The sequence below is a fragment of the Pavona decussata genome, unplaced genomic scaffold, assembly GCF_977016875.1.
Source record: "Pavona decussata unplaced genomic scaffold, jaPavDecu1.1 SCAFFOLD_98, whole genome shotgun sequence".
NCBI lineage: Eukaryota > Metazoa > Cnidaria > Anthozoa > Scleractinia > Agariciidae > Pavona > Pavona decussata.
Window position 1 is genome coordinate 2,300,248 of NW_028145514.1, and position 27,253 is coordinate 2,327,500.

The following is a 27,253-nucleotide window of genomic DNA, read 5'->3' on the forward strand; positions in this document are numbered from 1 at the left end:
TCCATGACTCAGGAAGTATTGCAGGAGCCTTCTTTTAGCACAACAAAACCTTGAAGTCCCTTACATTTTGTTACCCATCTAACCACCTCCCTTTTCCGATAAATAAGGAACGGTCCTCGAGCGCTCTGTTTTTATATGTCTAGAAACGGCTAACCCTATATTTATACGACTTTCTGTCGGACAGCTTTCGTCGGGCGAAACAACAAATGTTTGTTGTGAAAATTTCTTCCTGTCACGGTTTTCGTGTGTGGGCACTTAAGTGTGAAACAGTTCTAAGGAACATTTCCCCTGCAGTAGACGTCTTCGGTTTTTCTAAAGAAATAGTATTTGCAAAGGAGCTTAACTGTGTTGATTTGTTTTGTGCCATGCTGAGTTCATACTGGCTTTGTTTGTGGCGTCCGCAGGACTTACGAGAAAACGTAAATCTGCGGCAGCTGATAAGGACTACCTTAGTCATATATTATCATGAGAAGGGAGAAAATGGAATCTTATAAATGATTCCGCACCGTTTAGCTCTTAGTATAACGCTGCTGAGGTAATTCCACTCCTTCAGCGACTACTTTTAGTTAACTCCAAATATACCAAAAAGGACTCGTGCGACAGGAGAAAAAGAACACACACAAAAGCCAATTACCCACTTCCTTACTTTATTATGACTAATATGCCCAAGAGACTTACACCTTAATTTCTAGTCGTTTAAAGTTAACCACTGCGAAACTTTATGTAAGCTGTGTAACGATTTTGTTTTTTCTGTATATACCCATCACCTCAAAGAAACAAAATCAAGATTGATTTACAATTGAGTGTCGATAGTGATATTTCGCGTCACTTTCTTAAGACTTAGAAGTAAAAGCAAACATCAATCTGTGATGCTTTGCGTTCTGATTGTTTGGATGGATCTTCTGCATCTGCTATGGGTACCACAGGGATAACTTTGGTTTAGGTTTACAGTGTAACGACACTCAATTGGAAATCACTCTATCTAGTACCGTATAACAGCAGGGGATCTTTGTAATCTCTAGTGTGGCAGCAGATCTTACATAAACGTTCATTATAGCTGAAAAACATGACTGTTCTCTTTGCCGATGAATTTTGACAAATCTGGTAAGTTTGCTTCAGACTTAGCGTTAGTTTGTATGTATGAAATTTTTACAGTCATTCTCAAACGCCTCATCAGGTCAGGAGAAGAGACGAGGGGTGCACAGAGCTGACTAACGCAGCAAAATCCAGGTTTTTTACGGACAATAATTGAGTAATTTTCGTTCTATTCTCAGTCTTGTTTGACCAACTCTCATCTTATCAGTATCTGCAGCTGAATTGAACAGTCAGTCAGTTGCGAACTTGTTTTCTTTGGCTGATTATCAAACAAAATGGAATATTAGCTGAGACTTGTCCGATTTGAGTTCAATGTTTTATCTCTGAAATGTCCTCCTAAATTCTAACTAAAAGCGGAGTTGATTGAATCAATTTATAGCCTCTTTAAAGGCTCAATGTTACCAGCTGAAAACTTCTGAAAAGCTTCATCTTTTATTCCAGTCAATTCTCTTGAAGTCAATAGAGGCATTTAAATACTAATACTAACACTTAATGAATAACTAAAAAGAAAAAGCTGAAGATGATGGTCGATATAAGGATCAGGCATTTCAATTAGACTGACAAAGAAAATAAATAAAGTAACTTGCGGTCACGTTTACTAATAGCTTAACCCTTTCACCGCTAAAGGTGACTAATGTCGCCGTTTTAGAGGCTGCCACTTTCAAGATTGGCCACGTTCTCAAATCTAGAAATCTGGTTATTATGGTTTACTAATAGTGTTAATTAGTAAGTGTTTTAGGCTTTAAGAGCAAATAAACTGAGTTTATCTTCCGTTTGCCGTTCCATATCGACATTTATTTTCAAGCAAAACCAAAAATGCCCGTTTTCTGCGGCATCGACAAAGCTGAAAAACACACATCTTTGCTTCCAATTTTTTAATTCAAAATCTCATTTTAAAACCAAAATTCCTTCATGACAGCAAACCTTAATCTCATGACTAAGCATTTATCTCCAATTTTGCCTCTCACGCGTACAGCTGTTCGAACATCAGCCATTTGATTCGAGCCACTTTTCAAAGCCCGTAATTTCCCCTTTGCCGTCCGAGTTGCATTCTGGGTAATTCCGATACAACGACGAAATGGAGGTCCCGCCATCCGGTCCTACTGGCAAAATATCGCACACATCGTTTTCTTTGCAAGTCAAATCTCCCCCAAATTGCCTAGGTAGGTCCGAGAATCCACCCACAGAACGGCCAGAGAGACAACTTCACTCGTGAGCCACCACGACTCGACACGAACACTTTTGGCGTCCCAGTCGCTATGAAATCATCTCTCACCTCTGGATTCTTTCAGAGGATTGCCTCTACTCTCCATTCCAGCTTTATGATGCCAGCCTGCGAGCTTCTGCAGTGCAAAATGGCCCGAAAGTACACTTATTAAGCGAAAACTTACCGATTAGAATGTGTTTGTGCTCGCGAGCAAAACAACAACGGTTCACTGAAATAGGTGACGTCACAAAAAAACTTGAGTCCTCGTTATTGCAGAGCAGCGAACATTTCAAAGGAGATCTTCATATAGGACAACTAAATCCGTTTTGGTCATCTACATCGAGATAATTGTCCAGAGAGACCAAGAAATTTGACAGTGAAAGGGTTAAAATTGTCTTCTATTTTTATTAGAGACTTCTTAATCCCTATTTTCTTATATGCACTTTATTAAATAACCAGCCAAAGGTTAGAAATAAAACAAAAAGTGTCCTTACTAATCGCCAAGACAAAAAGTGGAGGAAACTGTCGCTGTCACTTACATTTCTTTAGAACTGAGATTACCGAACGTGCTGTTTAATAGTACCGAAATCTATGCTGCTAACCTTGAAATATAAGGTTCCCCTGAAACTGTTTGTACTGATTGCTTCGATAAACTCTTATCATTATATAAATAAAGATGGAAAACAGGACCCAAACCATGCTTACTCTAACGTTCCAAGTTCCTAGCGAACGAAAACTTTCCAAAAATCACCAGAGGAAACTCCGCCTCTAAGATCATCGCATTCAAATCTACCACCCGGTGCAAGAAGCCAGTGATACTTATCATATACAAAAGCAGGGTGATCGTATAATCTGTTTTTATCCCGCTCATGCCCCCATTTACCAACCAGGTACGAACCTTTCTCCCACCCCCACTTTTTGCAACTCCTTGCTAACCCTGAATTGTCATTACGCATTTTGACAAACGAACCACACGAGGCAGGCATAACATCCGTCTGGCCGCTAAAATATTGCACCACAGCTTCACCTTTGCTGTTTTTGGTGGTGGTGATGTGGAACGTACGTCCCCCTCGCTTCTTGCAGTGGAACCTCAGTTGAGTGAAGGGCAGGTATTTCCTCAGCTCTTTCATGGCGCTTTTTGTGAGTAACATCTGTCTGTTGCTTATTCCGCGGTATGAAGTCTTAACTGGCAGCTGAGAGGGACGAGTTGAGCTCTGCAGCACAATGTTGGATACGAGAAGCCAGCCCCCTGAAATTATCACCGGTCTAGTGGTGAGCAAATGTAATGTCCAATAAAGCCTCAAATGCTGAAGCATATACACCAACATATGTTTTTCATATTGCAAAGCACACCGTATACGTCATTAGGTTTTTTGGTCAGTATGTTCTCATCATTGTTCTTACGCGCTATATTACTTAACTTAAGAAAATATTAAGAGCACCTACGCAGGCAAAGCGGATGCTTAGTGACTTCACTCAATGCGGGATATTTTTTTTCCACAGCTGACCGCCACGTAAGGCCATTATGGGATCTAAAAAATCATTTCCTTTTATCGCCTCCCATCTTTCGTTTGCAAACAAAACTTTTTATTTCTTAAAGGAAATAAATATAGATTAACTCAGAGTACAACCAACCTTCCTAAAGAGGACATTAATCGAACAAGCGTAAATGTCCGATTTAGGAAGGGGTCCGTTTACAGTTTGGGTGTGTGGTATAACAAACATGCTTTATTATTCACGGAAACCATTAATATCAAACATGTTTATTGACCATCAATGTACACTAAACATATTTAATATTATTTTATATTCGTCAGAAGTACGAAGACATTGTTCTTACGGAACCAACTTAAAGGTGCCAAAATACATCTCGGCTGCTATCGGTTTAATATTGTTCTTCTTAGGATAATGGGCAAAAATGCAACTGAACCAAGTGACTGAAAGAATTACAAGCTGTTCTCACTTAACGCGCAGTTAAATTGCTGTGTGAAGAAGAGAAGAAGCTGTGAACAAACATCTTCAGGGTTTAAATCGAGACGCTTGTTCCGGACTATTGGTCACTATGTTTAAACTATAGCCTGTAAACTCTGTAAAAGTAACCTAGAGTTTTTGCAGGGTCCAAGAGAAAGGAAAAAAAGGAAAGAAGAAGAAAGAAATATTTCAAACCTCACCTGCGTCAGTTGTCATATCGCAGTAAACTTTCAGAGGTTTTTTACTCTGTCCAGGGTCAATCCAGTACTCTCCATCTCCTTTGGAGGAGCCAAAGTCCCGTATGTCCTTGCACGATTGAGCAGGATCATTGGAATGCCATCCCCGTGTTGCTACGGTAAAAAAAATCTCTTATACACTTTTTACTAACCACTTAAGTATATAAATAAACGAAACAAAAGCACATACAAAACAATGTAGATATAGTGAAACATAACCAAAAGTATACATGTCCAAAACTGGGTCTTGGCCTATGAGTTTCAGTCGATTTTAGACTGCATTGCAAGCTTATGTTTACAATTAGCTTAGCCTTTGTGGAGCTGACAGGCGCTCAAGTTGAAACGTTGTTCGCTCTTGCTTGTGTGTGTGTTTTTCTAGTTGAGGTCGCACAAAACGTTTCCTCTTATTATGTATGTTTTTTAAATAAATTGTATGCACGACATGTGACGAATTAGTTTGAAAATACACAAAATATTCATGAGAAGATTTCTCTACGATAGTAATCAGTTATACCGAGTATAAGTAATTGCAGGTTTGATTTAAATCTTGAGGTAAGAATTTCTTCCAATATCCCTATCAACTTCGGAGGAGTCACTTAAAAAAAATCGGAGATTCGAAGCTTTAGAAAAAAAGCATCTTCCCGGGAAATTCGGTTAATGAAAGAAGAGAAAGTATTATGCTAGAGTGCATAAGAAATATCCCCAGCTGAAAGATGTAATGATCTATAGAAAGACATCACAAATATAAATCTCCGGTTACTAAAACAGTGATAAACATGATAAACAAAGGTTCTTGAATGAATTTACCCAAATGTCGCAGGTGTGTTCAAAAATCCCAGATCTCCAGAAACAGAAGAATCTAAATTGTCACGGGTCGCGGGGTAAATTGTCGCCGGTCACGGGTTAGGGTTAGGGTTAAAACTAGGGCTAGCGACAATTTACCCGCGACCCGTGACAGTTAGCTTCTCCCGAAAAAAAACTGTTATGCGTTTTATAGAAATTCAACCCATGGTTTTCTTTATCATTGTTATATTTTGAAAACAAATTGAGCAAGAAAATAGCGAATGAACAAGAACTCTCTATTTAAGCATGATACAGGGACGCAAAAATAACAACAACAACAGACGATGACCCTCAACGAAAAGGGGGCACGTTTGTGATAGAGACAATAAAACACAGGTTTGCAAAAATGACTTCTAACCGTTGTAACGTACGGACAACTTACAAATGTGTATCATTCATACTTTAAGTTCGTGCAGGATTCTCTGAAAACATTTCCAACGAAATCTTAATTCAGGAGGTTGATTTCTAATTCTTTTGTAGATCATGACTGTTTTCCTGCAAAGCAATGACGTGTGATGCGTGTTGCCAGGCTTTAACCGGCCTCTTTAGGTTGAGTTTATAGATTTCTAATTCAGCTGACTTCAACAGCATCATATGCAGAGAATGGAAGGAAGGGATGACAAAAACACTACTTTTTTCATACGTAATCGTAGAAATTCAGCGAAATCTATAACTTTGCTAAGAAGACATCCGTCAAATGTTCATCCCAATCTCAACAACGCTGTATAAGTCACGTTCAAAGTTGGCGTCAAGGTTGCATCCGGTGGGCTCTATATCGATACTTTGATAATTAAGTTTCTCACTGATTGGCTCTGCGAAACTTTGTTCTCAATTAAATTAGGCAACTCTCGAATCCAATCGAATTGATATGGACTTCTCAATATAGACATCTAAAACTCCACTGTTTATTTCTAAAATATAGCATGTTGAGAATAATATTCCACTGTTTTAAGTGTGCTTTTTTTCTCTCTCTCATTTCTTGCGTTATTCTGTATTCAGTTCGGGCAATAACTTCACGTTCAGGAGAAATAGAGGAAAAGATGTTAGACCATGTTAAATTAACCAGATCAAGCGGGAATAATGTTGCCAAATGCAGATTGGAAATCCTACATCTCGTTTAGCTATTTTTGTTGTTGTAGCTTCTGGCACAACGAGCAAGTGAAGTTTATCATTGCAGAACCAAATTATTGCCTTGATCACTGTTTCGCTGTGAATAATACTGATGTAGTAAGTATTTAGCAGAGATTGTACCCTAACGCGCTGACAGTGTAATCAGGTGAACCTGTGAACTTTAAATCCTTAAGATCAACCGCGGCTCGTGAAAAAGAAACATAAAACAGGCATTACATTTGTAATGTATTGGATACTTGCATATCAATAGAATAAAGGAAGAATCAAGTAAAAACAAAACAATTAAGTAAAAAATGCTAATGGATAACTACCAATGCACTTCTTTCCATTTCCAGAATATCCAGCTTTGCAGGTACAAATGTATGATCCGACTTTGTTTTGACATACAGCATTCACGTCACATCTGTGGTGGTTGGTAGTACACTCGTTAACATCTACAAAGAGACGACGAGTGATACACTATTGAAGTGCGCCAAAATTGGACATTTTATCGTTTATCAGTATTGAAGAGAATAACGATACCAGAAATGAGTTTTTGTGCGTCCGGAGGTGAACAATCCGACATATACTATTTGAAAATCGTTGCAATCTCAGAACATGACGTTATGATATGTTGTTCCAAAACCGTTGATGATAGTTAAAGCGGTCACCGCGTGGTTACATATCTTTTCCTAAAATGACGTTAAAATAATGACATGAGGATATTTAACACATTCGTGATCTATTTACCATCTCGATAATAAGGGTGGAAATTGATTAATGTTTTCGAAGACAGCCCTGCCAAATTATTTTAAAAAATAATAATTGCCAAAATGACTGTATACCACGAGAATAGAAGTCATGAAATGTGTTGCCATTACGGTATATGGCCGTTTATAATCTATTACTAGTTCTAAGTAAGAGATAAATACCGAGAACGGAGGTATTAATCCATATACATGGGCCCGAGGGATGTATATGGATTAATACCGACGTTCGAGGTATTTATCTGAATTATTTCATGAAATTATTCCTTTGTTCAAGGGGACAAACGCCGGCTAATTAGTACCGTCACACTTAGGTGAGAAACGGAGAACAATAGAAGCAACCTGATGTGTGCGTTTCTCGCAGTACTGCTAATGTAAATGAGGGATTTATCTGTATAAATCCCTCGTTTCAGTTAGTTTAATATTCATGAAGTATGTAAGTTAAATAAAGGATGTTGAATAACAAAAGAAAATGTGTGATTCATGAAATAACGGAAAGTAAAGCTGTTATATTTACCTTTAAAGCAAGTAAAGTTATAACACTTATCACACGGTACATCATTCCAAGTGTATCCATTGTTAGCTCCAAGAGTGTGCACGCAATCTTCATTTTTCTTGTTATTTGGCTGTTGTGGAGCCCAGAACCTAAAACTGCTTATTTCTTTGTTTGCCCACACAAATGATCCTTCTACACTTCGGTCACTCAGTCCAATCCAAGAACGTTCTCCGTTATGGCGGTGCTGAATATAAACGTTTTCTTCTTGGTTGTGGACAGTCACCAGATGTGACTTTATCGCTGAACAGTTCAACACTGCAGTTAACCATGGCGTGCACTGAAGGCTTGTTAAATAGCAATATCCATTGAAGTAATCCCATCCAGCAGGGCATATATCTGAGAGGGTTTAAGTAAAGAGTAAAAATAATGAGGCCACGGACATAAACAAAATAATTAAACGTATTAGAAACAGACATGGTCAACTTTCACAGAAAATGAAAGATTGTGATGTATTTAGCACAACAATACGAGTGGCCTGCGGTACTAATTTTTCAAGGGGCTGTCTTCCTGATTCTTTCTTGCACTTGCAAAGTCGCACGCTACATGGCAGCCCAAGAATTCTAGACCACCAACGAATTATTCCTTAGTCTGAAATGTCAGCCGTCTCCTCTCCCTAACCCACAGGGGGCGCGGGAGAGAGAGACGCTCTCTCCCGCGCCCCCTGTGGGTTAGGGAGAGGAGACGGCTGACATTTCAGACTAATTATTCCTTTTCCTTTGCCGTTTTATTTTGTCCAGATATAAACGTCAACAGTGCGGTCCTTTCGCCCAAAAGCCCATTACGGTTCTTTACGGGAGAACACAGGTGGTTCCGTCATATTTGAGCGGAATGTTTAGTTAAATCCCGAAAACAAGAGCAACATCGCGAGTGTTCGTCGGAATTTCCCCCCTATGCGACAGCTGCAGCAAAAAACTTAATGGCTCGAAAATCTTCTCCAACAAGTTTCTCTTCAGTTTTCGTCTGACATTTGCACACGTGACATTGCGTTTCCGAGACTAGAGCACTTTTTTGATGAACCTCTTCAGAGTCAAGGAGTTCGATGTCTGATTTTACTACAGTTCTAGTATTTTGCTCTTCGTGACATTCGTCGAGAATTTCAAGATATATTTCTCCTTGTGACTGTTTCTGGGGTTTTCTGAGGACTACTGGTGATAATTCTGCAGTACTACTCCTGTTACCGGATTTATCTGTCAAGTTTGGCAATGTTATTGTCCCAAATAGACTGCGTGATCGTTTCGGAATCAAGGATACAGCATTAGAGTGGTTTCTATCGTATCTCACCAATCGTAAGAAATTGGTTAGTATCAGAGATACTACTTCTTTACATTAAAACCTAAACTTTGGCGTACCACTGTGAGGGGCCAGTTCTTGTTCAGATCCTGTATGTCTTAAAAGCAGCACCCCTTGGCAACATAGTACGGAGAAGCAATGTTCAATTTCCTTCTATATGCAGATGATGCTCAATTGTATCTGTTTTTTTTTAATTATCTTCTCTCGAAAAGGTCCAAGTTGTTCAATCGTGTATGAAAAAAATTGTTGAATGGATGACCATTAACAAAGTGAAGCTAAACGAAAGCAAGACCGAACTTATGGAATATCTTAACATCAACCTAAAACACATTAAGAAATTTTATCGCGCGGCCCTGAAAATATCTACAGCACAGATGCTGCTTGAAATGTTGGAGTTATCTTAGATGGTAAATAGCAGCTATCTGCATGTCGGATTTTTTTCGCATTGCTACACCATGTGATAATCACTTCCAATTCATCTGCACGTTAGTGTGTATTAATCATATGCACTTGCAGCTTAATTGCACCATATAGCATTGTCACGCACGCATCCAGACTTGAGAGGTTAAGAATGACGTTTACGGCAAACGGCAAACGTGAGATATGACCACGTGACCATGTTTATCCTATATTTGCCGCTTGCTGTTTTCAGCTTCTCTGTCAAATCAAGTATTTTTGCGCTAGCATCAAAGGCCAGAATTAGTTTACATTATTCTCATCTTTGTACTCTTTATTTCAAGGAAACATAAACGCGAATCCCACGTTTGCCATTTGCCGTAAACGCGGTTCTTAAACTCTCTAGTTTGTATTTATTGCCTGCAGCAACTTAATCTATTCAGTTTTCAACATGCTACCGGACAATAAACAGCATTCGAAATATTGCCCGTATTCGAAGATTTTATCCAAAGAAAGTGTAAAAACACTTGTGCATGCATTTATCACTTGAAGACTCAATAATTTTGCTCGCTATTACATGGGCTACCAAAGATCACAATTCAAAAACTTCAACGGGCTCAAAACTGTGCGCCACGCCTAATGGTGACAGGAAGAAAAATCTGATATCATGCAACTTGTAAGCCTCTTACCTGACAGAACCGTGTACGATATGGACAGTGGGTCGTATTTTGCTTCATATAATTCTTTGACGCAAACACGAAAGCCTGTTTCATTGATATACTGTGGAGTACAACGAATGGAAGAATGAAATAAGAATACAAACTAACGGGGGTTTAGCAGTTAAGATAAGCTTTCAACTACCCTACCTCTACCCAACCAGTGACGCTGTTGTGGAGTGGAGGTTTGTTTCCTTTCTTTGTCGCATGATTAGCGGAAACGAATACATGTGGCTTTACTTTGTAGGCCTTGCCAAATGTAGCATCCTGCAAAAGAAAAAGTAAACTAATATCAATCTTAATCGCGTATGACAAGATACGGTGGCTGATTTGATCATATTGTAACGCCATACTTCCACAGTGAACACGGCGTTAAAACCTTTTAATGACAGGTTACGAGATACACAGTTACGACAACTCAACAGAGCACATGTCCTTGCACTATCGGTCACGTGACTTACAATAGTTACTTAGGGCGGATACCTACAGGCAATAACCTAACGCTACAATATTATAGACCCCTTTCAAAACTCAGAACACTAGTATTAGTCTGATGTCATATGTTCCCCCATCCTGTAAGTATAACCAGTTGCCTCGAAAGCTTATTTGAAATCAGCTTTAAAGGAGCATTTCAATTGATTTTTTAATGACATTACAAGAGTAAAATTCAATTTCAGACACGATTTTGCTGTGCAACAGCGATCAATTTATCAAGACCGGAGGTACTAACCTTGCAAAAAGCATTATTGTGACCGTCATGAGGAAGCTTATCATTAGCAAAGTTGATCGAGTTGTGTTCTGAAAACGGAGGTTTGTCAAGATACGAAAACGCCAACCAGTTCTGATAAAACAAAAATAATGTCACGGGCCAGGTATTAGAATACTGAGGAGAACAAATGAAAAGAACCAGACGAAAAGAAGAGTGACAAGATTTATAACAAAGAGGAAGACACATCTTAGACCCAACTGATTTTTATTTATGGCTGATGCACCCAAAGCACAACAGGAAGAGTACATAAAAACAAAACTAATACTGTATAACGAGAGAATTCTCATTGGTGGTACAGGTATAACGAAAGCTATAAGAGGCAATACTTACAACATGAATATCTTTGTGTGATCCTGCATAGTTCTGTAGTTCTCTCAAACAAACTTTGCAGGATGACAGCGTTACATCTTCTATCCAAATACTGGCTGCGTCACGTTTTAGTCCTGGATTATGATGCTTGGCAGTCGCAAACACTGAAGGCTTTACTGAAAATTTTCCCTAAAAAATAATGAGGGGATTTTAAAACGGAAACCTACTATATCTCCCATTAAATATTTGGTGCGTCGTACTTGTTTTTTTCGTTTCAAACCATCGTACGATTAATTTTAGAAACTGCGCTAATCGTGTATCCACTAAACTGTGAACAAAATAAATAACTACGCGTTGATCATCAGGGACGCCTCCCCGAGAAGGAGCGCTGGCTAGTGATCCCGAACATCGCTGGTAATGGAGCCTAAAACTATTATTTTGATTTAGAAAATAACAAAAAAATCATTGTTCCAAATACTTTAAAGTCACAGATATAACAATACCTTAATCATAGGAACTAAAAAAATAGCAATTATCGTTCAGAAATTAAAATACAGCGAATTAGCTAAATTAACACCCCCAACAAGATGTCACTCACTGCTGGAAATTTCACCGTCTGGCAAGTCGTTCCAGTCCACCATTGGGACAAGCGCACCTCTCCAGCTACACCACCCACTGGAGCTCCTTGGTACGCTAACCAATCAACTGTCACGTTAGCTTTCGACTTTCGTTCATTAAAACCCGCCGCCATCACGCACGCAGTAAATTGATCGTAATGCACATTTTCAACCCACGACACAGCAGCATCATGAACATATGACTTGTCACTGGTATCCACATGATTGACAGTGATCTGCACTTCAATGGGTTTGTCTGGATAGAATACGTAAGGCTTGAAATGAATTATTTCACAGTGAGAGTACCCAAGGGTTGGAATGTGAGGCATATCAAGACGACCGTGCTGAAAAGGAAAGCCTAAAATAAAGAAACAAAGTAAAACATAAATTAGAAGATAGGATGGGAATAAACCAGATAGTTAAGGCCGCGGTGGACAGGATTCTTATCAGAATGTATTTATTTAAATAATATGCACGAAGTCAAACGACTAAAACCGACAAAAAGCGAAATATTCATGAAAATGTCTCTAAAAATATTCTGTTCTGCCTCAATAATCGCACGTGATTTATTTCGCGTAGCACGAACTTTTTGTGCAGCTACTACTTGCAAAACGCCGCAAGGCCGTGCGTTTTAATATATATGCAGTGAATTTCAAAGTATTGTTGATTTCTGCGTGCACTTATCTATGGCCCGTGCAGTAAGATTTTACCAAAATTACCATAATCCAGGTTTGAATTAATCAGCTCCCTCGTGTTTGCTCGGAAAGCCTTCGGAAGCGTAAAAACAAGCACTTTTGTGTCCAAGAATATAGCGCGGACAGACAATTTCACGAGTTGACACGGCAAGATGATAAACTAGGCATATTGTAGATTGTCATATCATGGGCCGAATTTTAAAATAAGCCTTAGAAGGTAAGATTGAAGCCTTTGAATTTTAGCATGATAGATTTTGCGCCTTTAAGGGCAAATATTTCTTAAGAAGCTTGAAGTTAAAAAATCCGGCTATGATATGACACAATAGATGTTGTAATAGATCACTCAGTGGTAAAATCAAATTTCTCTGCGTCTTCGTGGAGGAGAAAACCTGGACACAAAATCACGTTTTTAACAAATTTAATTTAAGTTACTTTCTGTATTGCCCTAAGACACCATCTACACATTATAAAACGATCATAGTGCACTTTGATCATTCTCCAATACGTCTGCTAAGTTTTGGCGAAATCGGCTTTGAACTGCTCGTGATTTTAGGATTTTAAAAGTGGTACCCCTGCCAATATTTTGCCTAATGAATATATTCATGGTCAACGTATCCACCGCGGCCTTAAGGTAACAAACAGCTCTGAATTTTGGGAAACTGTGTTGTCAGAGAGTTTCGCCCTATCAAGATAGAGCATGAATTTTACTATAACTGTCAAATTTTCCGCACGCCTATTCGCTAACTTTTATTGTTAATAAGCATTAGCCAATTCCAACAGTGTCCATCCCCCGGGGTATAAGTTTTTTCCACACTGTTTGGATCCGAATCCATTTGAAGTCGGTGTGAACATAGCCTAAAGTAAAATCGAGGTCACTCATCACATAAAAACTAAACAATAAATGTTCGTCAAAGATGTCAGGAAATTTGGTTATTTTTACTGAAGCAGAAAGTACGTTTTTGTGTAACAGAAACGTAAAAGGTATTTTCTCTAAAGAGAAGAAAAATTGTCATTGACCGAACGACCTTTTCAGCCTACGCGCCTGATTGTTTAGAACTTTATTCTACGAGCCTGTAATTCTCCGAATTATAGCAAAGACGTATTGGTTTTCTGAATATTAAATCTCGCACTCCTACTCGCATTTTAGACTTTTCAATATTTATTTAAAGCAAATCTTGTCGCTGATTTTGTTATTTATAACAATAAATTAATGTTCTTTGTTATGCGATGATGATAAATTTCTTCATAACAATACTAAAGTTTACTTAAACCCACTCGCCTATCGGCCCGTTTATCCCTGCAACTTTAACATGCCGTGTAACGAAATTTATCATCAAGAAGAGGGCAGACCCACGAAAGACCGACGTAAATTTGTTAATTAGAAGAGAGGATGGAACATGTTTGGTCCAAAAAACGCTAAATATCAAATGCTCTTATTACTGATGTCCTTTTTATACTAGAGGAGCATGATCCGTCGAGAGGATCTTGGATTGAAAAATTAACGCACCGATCCCGGAGAACATTCTGAGTACAAAGTCAATTAAACCTTTCCCTGCTTACTAGTTGCCAGTCCTGTTTTTCATCCATTCTACAACTTGTGTTAATTTTTTTTGTTTGCTTATAGCCTACAAATTTTAGTTTGGAAAAACAAATGGAATTGACTGGCGGAATCTTTTGAGTGAGAGCTGTACCCGTCAGATAGTCGCTATTTTCACCAATAATTCTTAATAAAGGGTCAAATCTATGTGAAAACGTACATTGGGTTGTCGGTGCCAGTTGTTTTACTAATATGATAACTGTTAAGTTGGCGATGTCACAGGTAGATTATCGTTTCTTTTCCAAAATGTCAGTTTGGCAAAGAAAGAGTGAATGGTTTGTCATGCCCTTTGAGACCCACTTTTCCTGTTTTGTGTAGGCTGACAAAAATGGCAAATTTGGGTTCTTTACAAAACAGAAGTGCTAACCTTCACAGCTACCAGGATGCTGCACGCTGAAATTCAGTTTCCGAAGACACATGTCTTGTTTGTACAAACACTTATTATTGTATGTTGTACCGTTTGACGAGCAAACGGGTTCTTGGTAGGATGGACAGCTTTCTATGCAAACACATCGAGCATCGTGAGGTCCAAAGGCCTTGCACAGTCCGTAATAATTGCATGTCACGTCCAGGCAGGGGTCTACATCTGACAGAAAAAAGGGGCAAAATAAAAGAACTAAGGAGAGTTCGTTTTATCAGAGCTTATTGTTAAGTTCACTTGACGACTTCGCTTGTAATATGCCTAATTTGAACATTTGATCGAAAACAAAACATTCTTTTAAAAAAAATTGTTCAACACACGTCATCAAACATGGCGTGCTAAACGTTTCAACATTGTTTAACCAACAAATGTTGTACAACAATGTTAGATGGTTTAGCCAGGGCTTTTAATTTTTTGCGTGTTAAGCAAATAAGATTATGTACATAATGCATTCCCGAAATGCGGCATGGCGTCCACGAATCCTTGTAGCTTAGTTTTGATGCGAGTACCGCTTTTAGTACGGTTAACCGGCTATTCACATCTGCATTCACGAGTTGGCTTACAGGAGCCTTTGATTTCTTTTAGAACTGTCACGCTGGGACGGGCTGGTTTATTTTTCCCGAACAGCGAGTATCTTATGGTGACTCCAGTAAATAAAACTCTGTAGTGAGCGCTGGGTGATTAAACGGTTACATTAGTTTTCATCTATTCGTCGCAGACGACGTCGACGACGGCTCCAGATGACGAGATGCGAAGTACTCGCGTTACGACACTTAACACGTTGTTGGACGAAGAAGGTGCTCGTTCAGAAGAAGTCACGCGACTACGAGGGTCAGTTTCTGCGTAAAAAGGACATTTAACGAAAGCGTACGGCGAAATCAGATTTTTATGTTCCAATTCAGGATCTGTTAGTGAAATCGTGTCAAGAAAGAGTGCCCTGGATGTTTTATTTGGAAGAAATACGGCGGTGGTTGAAAGCTGACTTTAGAAACTCGGAGATTTAGAAGAACAGGAAAGAGCTGTGCGTAATTATAATCCCAAGGCTAACGAAGAGGATCTCTTCGATGAAGAACTTACGAAATGGATCAATTCTGCGAGGCAGTTCGCCTTTATTGATACAGGATAGGTATGTGATTCTATTTAAAAAGGGTTTCCTACGCGGAACTCCACCCAAACATCAGTCACGCTACTCGCCTGCGGCTCGTAGCGTACTTCTTTGTTCTCACCACGTTTTGACGTCATCTGTGCGTTATCAGAGTACAGACGCACGGCAAAATGGAATCTATTTGTTAAATACGTTCCACTCGAAAAGACTCCACCTGAGTTTCCACGCGAGAGTCTGCCCGTGACCCCACGCGACGTTCCACGTGAAACACCACATAAACAATTTTACCAGACAGGACCTGGTTCAACGGAGAATGGATTATGGTTCGAGTGGATCAAGAACGAGTAGATCGTCAAAGACAAAGCTTGCGGTTGTTCAACTGAAAATAAAGAAACACGAAGAGGAGCAAAGGTTGAAGTCAATGGAGCACGAGCTAGTAAAGAAAAGGCTGCAGCTTGAGATGGAAAGACAGCTCCTGGATGCACGAGCGGAAGTCGAACTAGCACAGATCGAGTCGTCTGTAGGAAGTGGTGACAGTGGCGATTTTGGAAATAGACCTTCACCTCTTCCCTCTCTACCCAAGCAGACGTTATACGACACGGTTGACAGATATTTTGCTTCCTGTGAGAATGATCGGCCAAGACCAGCTCCAAACCCGCTTCTCCAGCCCGAGAAAATTCTTGCAAGCAGGGACATTTCTAGTCGATCTGAAGAATTGGTCAGTGTCTCAAAGATACAGAATATTTTAAACCTGAGCATGAAGCAATAAAACGTCAAGACGAAGCAATACGTTTGATGGCTTCTGGAATAGAGAAAATTGAGATCCCCAAAAGAGAGTTTATCTCTCTCGATGGCGACCCGAAGAAATACCCTCGATTTATCAAGTGTTTCGAAATAAACGAAGAACGGAGAGTGAAAGAAGATGAAGAAAAACTTAGTTACCTAATACAGTATTACAAGGGCGCTGCAAAGGATGCTCTAAAAAACTGTTTGATGCTACCAACTGAAAAGGGTTACCTGGAGGGGAAAGAGATCTTACGTAAGAACTTTGGTCAGAAGCATACAATCGTGAGAGCCCGTTCATCGACAAGGTTTTCAAAGGATCTTAAATCCGGGCATGGGAGTCTTAGAAGTTGACTTAACTGGCCTGTGCATGAGCAGCTGTGCCCTAATCTCAGAACATATGTATTACAGGGCTGACATTAATTCTATGGCCACAATTAAGAAGATTGTCATGAGGCTTCAATCTCATCTTCAAGCTAAATGGGCCGAGGTATCAAACAAGCTGATCGAGGCAGGGATTAAATCGGAATTTTTCTCACCTGCCTGGCTTCGCAGAGAAAAGAGCCACTGTGGCAAACACTGCGTTTGGCCAGTTGGTGGGAGCTAGGCCAGAAGGAGATAGTAAACCCAAATCCAAACGAAGATCAGGTGGCGACGCCCTTGTTTGCGTGACGACTCTTGTTATCCAGTCAACGAACCGAAAACGTGCCTCAGATAGTCAGTCAGTCTGCCGACCCACAGTCAGTCCTGTTGCACAAGGCACGAGCATGCAAGCAATTCCTTTCTCTTGCCTGTTTTGCAACGGCACACACACAGCTTGGAAAGATGCTTCAAGTTTCGAGACAAGACCTTTGATGAACGAAAAAGGTTAGTGATCACCAGAAGACCCTGTACTAAAGGCCTAAGAGAAAATAATCTCGCCAAACGATGTAGAGCGACAAGGGCGTGCCTTTTCAGTGGTTGTGGAAAACGCTTTCGTTCTCTTCTCAATCCACCACCAACTGCAATTGAAGGTGTTGAGATAACATCTTGTGGTAATACTCAAGAGACTTCCTTAGCAAATAGATTACAGAACGCCAGTGGGGCCGGCGAAGAAACGTAATGTGCTGCAATCGAATCTGGAAGATCTCTTGTTAGCCTTCAGTAGTTCCAGTGAAGTTCATGGTGGTGACAGTGGTCCAGAAATTGAAACCCATGCCTTTTTGTATAATGGCTCTGATGGTACGCTCTACTTGAACAGCCTAAATACTGAAAACAACCCCAGATCTGGATACGAAGTGGCGCTAAATGTGATGGCTCTTGATGGTGATCACCCCATCCTCTTGGACAAGGTGTGGACCGACGATCGACTCCCCATCTCAAAACGAAGCGTACCTTCAGATGAAGGTGTGAGTCAATGGCCTCACTTGAAGGGCATAAAATTCCCAAGATTTGACAGTGAAGAGAAGGCGGTTGGCATACGTATTGGAAATGACGTGCCAGAAGCGCATTGGGTCTTTGAAGAGAGACGTGGAAGACGAAAACAGCCACGATTTGGCGATACGTTTCTAAACGAAAATTGCTTCAGGGCCCAAACCTGGCAAATAACCTTACCGGTGTGTTGCTCAGATTTCGGCAAGAGCCGGTTGCTTTAATGCATGGCGGATGTTTCATCAGGTTCGTGTAGCACCCGGTGACTGCCATGCTTTGCTGTTTCTTTGGTGGGGAGACGGAGACTTGTCCAAGATCAAGGTAGACCATCAGATGCTGGTACATCTATTTGAAGCTACATCCTCCCCCTGCTGTGCAAGCTTCACGCTCAAAAAGACAGCAAGAGATTTTGGGAGTGCGTTCGATGCTCAAACTGTTGACACTGTGAACGGTAACTTTTATGTCGACGATTGTTTAAAATCAGTAGCGACAGTTTCTGAAGCCTCCAGACTCGCGAGCCAAGTTGTACAGTTATTGGCCAGAAGAGGATTTCATCTCACGAAATGGTTCAGCAACAGTCGCGAAATTGTAGAAGAAATTCCTTTCCATAAGAGGGCACCGTCCGTTGCTAGCCTGGATTTAGAAGACCTGCACATTGACCGTGCATTGGGAACCCAGTGGGACGTGGAAGCGGACATGCTTAGTTCTCGCGATAAGGAGAAGCTAGTTCCTGACACCAGGAGAGGAATTTTTCCCCTGATATCTAGCCTTTACGATTCTCTTGGATTCGCGACAGCTCTTATATTGCCAGCCAAGGTACTCCTACAGGAGCTGTGCAGACTCGATTTTGGTTGGGATGAAACTGTTCCGAACGAAACACTGGTTAAATGGAGAGCGTGGGTAGACAATCTTCCAAACCTTAAACTTGTCAGCTGGCCGCAGAGCTTTTTAAAAGCCTAAAGAATTTGGAGTGTTCCACAGCATTCAGCTCCGATCCATCACTTTTCAGATGCTTCAAAAGAAGGATATGGAGCAGCGTCCTATCTTCACCTCGTAGACGACAAGAGAAGAATCCATTGTGCATTGGCTATGGGCAAATCTCGTGTTGCACCCTTAAAGACCATCACCGTTCCCAGGATGGAACAGACTGTGGCTGTGGTTTCTCTCAAGCTACGTAAATTTATCGTAGAGCAGTTGGATCTGTCGATACATAAGGCAGTATTCTAGAAGGATTCAACGATCGTGTTGCAATACATCAGGAATGAAGCAAGAAGGTTTCAGACGTTCGTCGCGAAACGACTATCGGTGATCCACAACGCCTCTTCCCCGTGCCAGTGGCGACACGTTGATTCGTTGTGCAACACGGACGATTACGCGTCCAGAGGTTTCTCCATTGCTGAAACTGTGAAGTTATGGTGTTGGCTCAACGAACCATCGTTTTTAGGCCAAGACAAAAGAGGGTGGCCAAGGCTACCTGAAGAAATCCCAGAATTGCCTGAAGAAGATCGTGAGCACAAGAGGAAGAATGTTCAAGTTTACATGACGATAGAAGAAGACAATTTACAGTCCCTCTTATCACGATATTCCTGCCTTTACAAGCTCTTAACGTTTGTCGCAAAGTTTCTTTCTTTAAAAAATCGCTTACGCCGCCAACCTGGAGAAGTGAAGATAGGAAACCTGACGGTTGGCGAAATTGTATTGCGATAAAGGAAGTGGTTAAAGTTGTTCAGAGACAAGCTTTCCTTAAAGAGCTGACAATACTTCAAAGGATCTCAGACCTATTTCCATCCCTTACTACCACTTCCCAAAGAAACAAATCGGTATTTGTGGGAGTTATTCATCTTCGAAAGCTTAACCCAGTGATAAACGATGGTGTCATTTGCGTCGGTGAACGTCTGGAAAGGGGCTCCACAAGGTTAAGGGCCAAGCATCTCATGATCCTGCCCAGCAGGCACCATGTCACTGATTTAATCATCGGAGACTGCCACGAAAGAGAAGGCCACGTGGGAGCCGGTCAAATACTAGCCAGTATAAGGCAGAAGTTCTGGATTCTTAGAGAACATGCCGCTGTACAGTATGTGATTGGAAAATGCCTGAGGTGTCGCTTGTGGAACGCTAAGCCTTGTAAGCAGATATGGCTCCTTTACCCCGTCCAAGAGTCACTCCTTGTGTTCTTTCTTTTCCCCCGTTGGTGTGAACTACTTTGAACCTATGTTGGTCAAGTCTAAATGCAGTCAAGTTAAGATATACGGATGGGTATTACATGTTTAGCAATTCGGGCCGTGCACATTGAGATTTCTCACGATTTCACAACCGATTCATTTATTCAAACTTCCACAAGATTTGTTAGTAGACGGGTTTTGCCGATGGAAGTTTTCAGCGACAACGGAACTAACTTTAGGGGTGCAGAGACCGAAATCAAGACTGCTTTGGAGCAGTGGAATCCCGATCGAATTAAGGAGACTAATAATAAAGTGGAACTTTAATCCTCCACATGCAAGCCACGCTGGTGGTGTCTGGGAAAGAATGATACGCCCAATTAGCAAGATTCTCCGTTTTCTTTCGGGCTCTCAGATTGTGGATGATGAAACTCTACTAGCCCTTATGGGAGAAGTTAAGAAGATATTAAAAGACCGTTCTCTCACCCACCTCCCCCCCCCCCCCCTCCCTCCCCCCAACCAGAAAAGCCTCGCTTTCCAAATAGACTACTCCTCTTTCAGCCAAATGTATGTATGTATGTTTTCCTCCTGGGGAAACTGACGCTGTCTATGGAAGTAAACGCTGGAAACAAGTCTAGTATCTGGCGGACATATTCTGGAAACGTTGGATGCTTGAGTACTTGCCAATGCTTCAAGTTAAACAGAAATGGCTCCGCCTGCGTCCAAACCTAGCAGTTGCAGATCTAGTTCTTGTTCATGGCGAAAATTCCCCACGTGGACACTAGCCAAAGGGAATTGTACAGGAAGTATTTCCGGGTCGCCACGGAACTGTTCGACAAGTCACAGTTAAAAAAGCGACTTCGATCTTGCGGTGTGATATCCGCAAGTTCTTAGCAGGTGTTTTAGGATTGAAACCGTAAAGAAAGACTTGATTGATTTTTGCCAAGAACAATCTAATTTACTTTAAGTGACTTCTAGCAAATTAAAGTAGTTTTCCGTCTTTGTTTATTTTGTTTGGAAAGGCTTACCATATTGCGTGCGCCTTTCGGGGTCAGTATGTTACCGTGCTATGCAAATTTCTTTCATTATTTTCTTTTCCTTTGTTGTTTCTCGTTGTCACGTGCATGATGTAATTAAGCCCCTTTTTTGTATAAATTCAGTTAAGCGTCGCTGTAAATTTCATTTCTGGTGTTTGTACTTGGCGTTCTTACGCATCTTCACAAAGCTTCTGTATTTTGGGTCGTATCGTTGCGTTTTTTGGATCTTGTATGGAGAATCACCGATGAGGTCCGTTCGTATGTTTCCTTCGGCGTTTCGTTTTCTTTTGTATGGTTCCTTGCCGTTATGTCGTTTTTCCTTTTAGAACTGTGCCAAGCTGGGACGGACTGGTTTATTTTTTCTCGAACAGCGAGTATCTTATGATGACCCCAGTAAATAAAACTTTGCAGTGAGCGCTGGGTGATTTGGCGGCTACATATACTAATTTTTGAAGTAGTCAATAATCTCCACCTACCTCCCAGCACCATGTAATCGACTTTTATGGTATCCTTACTGTTGGCGTTATTGTTGTAGCTTCTCACGCACACTTCGACATCTTTTATGGATGTATACTAAGCACATGAAAAATAAAAGAGTTAATCGTTTTATTAAATGTGTGATGAAACATGAAATTCAAGCAATTCTTTACCCTATTTAGACAGTGAGGAGGAGGGTAGATTCAGCCCATGCCGACTTCAAAGGTTAACAACTTTTTCAATATTCGCGAGAACGAAAAACCTCATGACTTTTTCAGCAATTTACCTGGAGACAGTTCGGTCAAGAAGTTGCGACTCACCGAATCTTATATTTTCCCGGCAATCAATTTTTGACAGGCAGGTTTTACAGATTTCGGAAGATTCCTGTTTTTTAATGTTCAAAAACTAACTTACTTTCCTTTTCGTGTTTTCTGTTTCCTTTTGATTACTTTTTGGTCGATTTTGGTGTTTGTCTGAGGTTTTGGGGAAATCAAGAAATCCAAGATAGCGGATCCAAGATGGTCATTTTGAAATCGTAGCGCAATCCCAGCGCCATATGACATCAACACTTCTCGTTGTGGGCCTGAAAAGAAATATCTTTGGACGTGCTATCTAACTTACAAGTCTCATCGTCATAAAAGCTTTTATACTTGCATAGGAATCCCCTCCCCCCGGTCCCAGAAGAAAAAATAACGTTCTAGATAGGGTTAAACACTGAAAGCTTTATTGGTGGGCCAGAAAACTTAGTGACGATTGATGTGTATCGCACTTTGCTTGCATCAGAACCACACGAAATGTCTCTGACCTATGGTTATTACATTATAACCTTAATTCGTTAGCTGTACCAAATAAAATATAACTAAAAGGCTGTTTCTTTCTTTGCTACATCTTACTGTTTGCACTGGGAAATAGTACTGAAAAATTCAACGAAGAGGATCCATGTCGAACTCAGTTTTTCCATTAAATTTGAAAGCTCGTTTTCATTTCCTTGGTGTATGTTTCTCGTTTTTGACCAAAAGATTTGTGAAATAAAGTATACCACCTACCTCCACCCAAGCAGTAACAGCGTTGCATCGGGATCTCGACATGCGCGAATTGTTATTGTTATAATTGAGTGTTGGTGATACTATCACCACAGGAGGAGCAAACAATGGATCCTTGAATTTTACTTTCTGCAATATAAAGGTAGAAGATTATTTAAAAGGTCTTTTTGTTATTATGTATTGTACAGAAGGGGCCAAATTAATAAGTAATCAGCTAAATTTGATATGATTAAGTTGCATTAATGCTGTAGTACTTGTCTTAGTTATTGGTGTTTTTTTTCTCTTTTCCCTACAAGCACAAATAAAGCTTACTAGGCAGAAAGCATCCTTAACTTGTCGAGATGGCGAGTTGTTGTTGGTAAAACCAAGGCTCTCCGTCAAGGTAAAGTTCTCTATCCTCAATTTATTAAATGCCAGCCAGTCCTGGAGACATGAAAACAGTGATTAGTGAACTATAATACAACTACAATCGAAATCAACAAACCCAAAACAAAGGGACTTCAGATTTTCCCTTCCTTTCTGCCACCATAGTACAAAACTATAGTTTCATTTCACTCCTTTTCTTTATTCAAGATAATATGACTGCGGATAGCGCTTCCAAAGTTTTTATTAATTGGTAAATGTGGTCCTCGCCTTTCCTTTATTTGGTAAAAAAACGTTGAAGAAAACAATGTCAAAGAAAGTTCTCCCTCATAAAATATTATACTGTCTCAAATTGTACCGCGTTTCAAAACATAAAGAATTTTGCTTGTTGAACATCTTACAATTGACCTTAATCAAGGAAACTTTCTTAGTGCCTCAGGCTTCCTTTTTCGGACAGAATTTATATAACACAATTTTCATCTCGAGTATATAGGGGTGGAAGGGAAGGCAGTGTACTCACAACTTTGACACTTTTATGAAGTCCATCGAAAATCTTGGTTTCTCTCAAACAGATTTGAAAAGAGTCGTTTCCCACGTTCTCCAGCCACACGACTAAGGCGTCCTGAGGTCTCTTACAAAACTGGCAGCTAGCTGTCACAAAGATCTTTGGAAGGGTCGAGAAACGCTAAAGAAAATACAAAAAAAAAACAAGAAAAATATTTTCAACCAGGTATATTAAGGACTGGACCATTTAAAAGGCATCCAAAAGTGAGAGGGTGTTGTCCATCTTAATAACTATAAAACCTAGTCATATGAAACCAAACTTAGAGCTTAAAAATGTTATGAAGGTTCATTTTGATTGGCAGTTGTCTCAGTTGAGATCACGTGGCTGATTACAGTATCCACTCTCGATGTTTTTCCTCAGGCGAAGTGCAGGAGACCTTAAAACTGAAAACGCTCAGTAAGTTAATTTTTCCTCAGTGTGCAGAAGCCGTAAAGAAAAAACCGGAAAGAAAAAAACCTTACTTGTTCACGTAGTGCGTGCCGTGGAAACTTTCAGGTTAAAAACAAGAAGTTGAAGGCCATAGCCAAGTTTTATAATTATTAGATGTTTCTTTCGATGATAGACAACCTCCTTTCAAACTGAACACATTTATTTTGCTCTTGCAAAATATGCTACATCAATCGTGCAAATAGTTATTAGAAGTTAATCTTGTACACTCCTCTAAATGGAATATGTGAATAAGGTTACCTAAGGGTTCCAAACACATTAATTATAAACACTGTACTAAATTAGATATCATATGGGAAATAGAGGCCGTATGCTTATACCGAAAAGCAGTCAATAGATCTAGATTGAACGATGCTTGAAGGCGCAATTACGACGACAATTTATTCGCATTTCAGTTTGCATAGATGGCGTTGCAATAGACAAAAGTGGGGACAGTGACAAGCAAGGAATGACGTAGAGAGGAGAGGTTACATAGGGTAGTGCAACTCAGGAGGTTGAGAATCACTGATCAGTAGGTCAGGAAATGAAGTGGTTTCCTTCTAGCACTTAAACTTCTCAGTTTAAAAATAGAAACTAAATTAATAATTAGCTAGACTGGAATAAGAGATGTACACAAACATTTTGAGAAACCTTTGCAGTTACAGTGATATTTCTTTCAGAGAAAGAGCACTATGCCTTAGGAAGTTCTATAAATTATAACAGAGGCAGTGTTGGGCTACCATTGTTTGCTTTACTACGTGAGTGTAGTTTACATCGTACTGAGGGGAAAGAAAGCTGTTATTCGAGCAATTGCTGCATATAGGAATGTTGTAATAATAAAAAAGACAAGAAGACGTATAAGAAATAAACAAAACAAGGAATGAAGGATGGTTGGAATAAGGAAATACAAGTAACTAAGGATACAATAAATACACAATAGGGAAAAGGCATTTAGGAGATAACGAAACAAGCAACTGAGTGAACATTATGAAAAACAATAAACAATGGATGCCACTTAGTAAAATTGCAAAATAGAGACAAGAAAGAACTGAGGAATGCGTAAAGGAATATAGAAAAGAGTACAATTGTGAAAATTGTATTGAAGAAATAGTAGAAAGACTAGAAGGAATTTTAATTTTAAAAGGTCAGATTATCATAGAGAAGAAATAAAACAAGTAATAATTTGGCAAGGTTATAAATAAAATCGGAAAATAAGAAAGATTTAAAGAAATCAAGACCAGTTGAATTAAAAATGAGGACCATAAGAAATCGAGGCACACCGGGAACTGAGGAAGGTTTTTTAAATAAATACTTAAAAGGAAGAAAGGAATAATTAAGAAGAAAAACGATGATTTTCTTTACAGGCCCGCGCTATTTCTATGAATAAGGAATTTATTTGTTCTGGCAGGCATTCTGTTGTCGCATCATTAAACCTTCAATAATGCTGCGCTTGTGAAAAGGCTGGTGGCGAACGAGTTGAGAGTAGGTTCATAGATGATAAATGCTTGGCTTTTTAAGCATTTTAACGAGTTAAGGAAGATGGTTAGGGACTAAGAAAAGAAACAGGTAGAATTTCATAAAGAAATAAATCAAACAAGGAATAAAGAAGATTACCAAAAAAAATTAAGAAGACAGGAAATTAAGGACGATTTTGAAAAGAAATAAAGGAAAAAGTGATTATGGAAGATTGTGAAAAAGAAGGAATCAAGTAATGTAAGATTGTAACAAAGAAATAAAGAAAAATAGAAATTAGGGAACATCCAGGGATTAAGGTTAAGAGTATGAGATACTGTAAGACACAGAGAAAATGACATAAGGAAGATTTTGATAAATAAATAAAGAAGACAGGGAATGAAGGAGAACCGTAGTAAAGGAAGGAAGAAAAGAAGGGACGAAGAAATAAACAAACGAGGTAATTGAAGAAAAGGAAAATCGAAAAGAATAAAGCGAGAAGGAATTAATGACAGCTGTTATAGAAAAATGTGAGAAAAGGAGGAATTTAAGATTGTTTAAATAAAACCGTCAAAAACGAAGTAACGAGGGAGATAGTTATACACAGAAATAAGGATTAGAACGAACTAAGAAAGATTATGAAACAGATATAAGGAAATCAAGAAATCTTTTTAACGAATTAGTAAGGTAAGTAAGGTAAAATTTATTTTATTTTTCAGGGTGGCCCATTCAGTAACGAGGCTGATATCCAGAGGGCCCTGGACAAAAAATATAATAATTAAAAATACAAGACATCGTAATTATTTAAAAATACAGAAAATAATTTAAAAATGCAAGACATAAATTTAAAGATACAAGCAATAATTTAAGGAGTATAAAATATAAACAAGCAGGCAATAATTTATAAGAACCTAGTGTCTATAAAATTGAAAAGTTGTAAGTATCAATTGAAGCTTTGAAAGAAGAAAGTGACTCGTCGTTTTGAATACTACGGGGGTAAGAGGTTAAAAAGAGGTGAGCCCGAATATCTAAAAGTTCGTTTTGCAAGGCTAAGTTTGGGTTTGGGCAGGTGTAAATATGTTCCTCTGCGAGTATTGTAGCTATGCACATTACAATTTCTAGTGAAATAGTCACTCAAATATTTAGGAACTAGATTAAGGTCTAATTAAGGTCTAAGAAGGAGAATCGAGAGAATTAAGGAACATAAAATTGTGATAAAACAATAAAGGAAGAGAAGAAGACGAGGAAGGAAAAAGGGGGAAAGGAGGAAAAAGCATTTGAACAAGAGTGCTATTAATTTTTTGTTGAAGAAAGAAATGAATCATCGAAGATAGCAAAGAAACTAAAGTAAAATGGAAATAAGCAGGTAAGTCAGGAAATTTGTGTGACGGAATTATTGACGATTGTGATAAGGAATTTAGAAAAAGACGAATTACCAGAGATGGTAAAAAGGAAGAAATAAAGAAAGAAGAAGAAAAAGAATAGGAGGAAAGAGATTCGAGACCAAATTAAAGTGTTAAAGCAGACCAGAATGAAGAACCACCTTGAGCTTCAAATCGCAACATATAAAAGGGCTAGGAATTAAGGAAAAGATAACTAAATCTAAACAGCAGCGAAAATTGCAAGATTGAAAATAAGAAATTAAGTATCAATAAACTTAAGTTACAGTGAACTACTAAAACAAAAGAAAGGAAAAAATTCGTAAGAAATTGATATAGTAAAGAATTGGCAAGATTTCGAAAACAGAACCATGCGCAGCAAGTTTCTAAGTTTCTAAGTAAGTTGAAACTCAAGAAAAAAAGAATGCATGAATGGAAAAAAGGAATAAACGAACTAGT

At 39.3% G+C, this 27,253-nt stretch overlaps 1 protein-coding gene across 3 annotated transcripts in view; it reads right to left on the reverse strand.

Annotated features, from left to right (window-relative positions):
- Nucleotides 1–638: 638 nt before the first annotated feature.
- Nucleotides 639–27,253, reverse strand: part of LOC146472633 (uncharacterized) — a 36,790-nt gene continuing 10,175 nt past the window's right edge. For all 3 annotated transcript variants that reach the window (XM_085119361.1, XM_085119362.1, XM_085119360.1), the window contains exons 3-16: nt 23,493–23,657; nt 22,922–23,032; nt 22,613–22,738; nt 21,566–21,662; nt 14,542–14,760; nt 11,864–12,240; nt 11,287–11,454; nt 10,918–11,028; nt 10,338–10,454; nt 10,161–10,251; nt 7,747–8,121; nt 6,795–6,917; nt 4,474–4,623; nt 639–3,551 (exon numbers count right to left, since the gene is read on the reverse strand). In XM_085119361.1, coding sequence (XP_084975487.1) covers nt 3,025–3,551; nt 4,474–4,623; nt 6,795–6,917; nt 7,747–8,121; nt 10,161–10,251; nt 10,338–10,454; nt 10,918–11,028; nt 11,287–11,454; nt 11,864–12,240; nt 14,542–14,760; nt 21,566–21,662; nt 22,613–22,738; nt 22,922–23,032; nt 23,493–23,657 — 2,757 coding nt within the window. In that variant the 3' untranslated portion in view covers nt 639–3,024. The remainder of the gene's footprint in view (nt 3,552–4,473; nt 4,624–6,794; nt 6,918–7,746; nt 8,122–10,160; nt 10,252–10,337; nt 10,455–10,917; nt 11,029–11,286; nt 11,455–11,863; nt 12,241–14,541; nt 14,761–21,565; nt 21,663–22,612; nt 22,739–22,921; nt 23,033–23,492; nt 23,658–27,253) is intronic.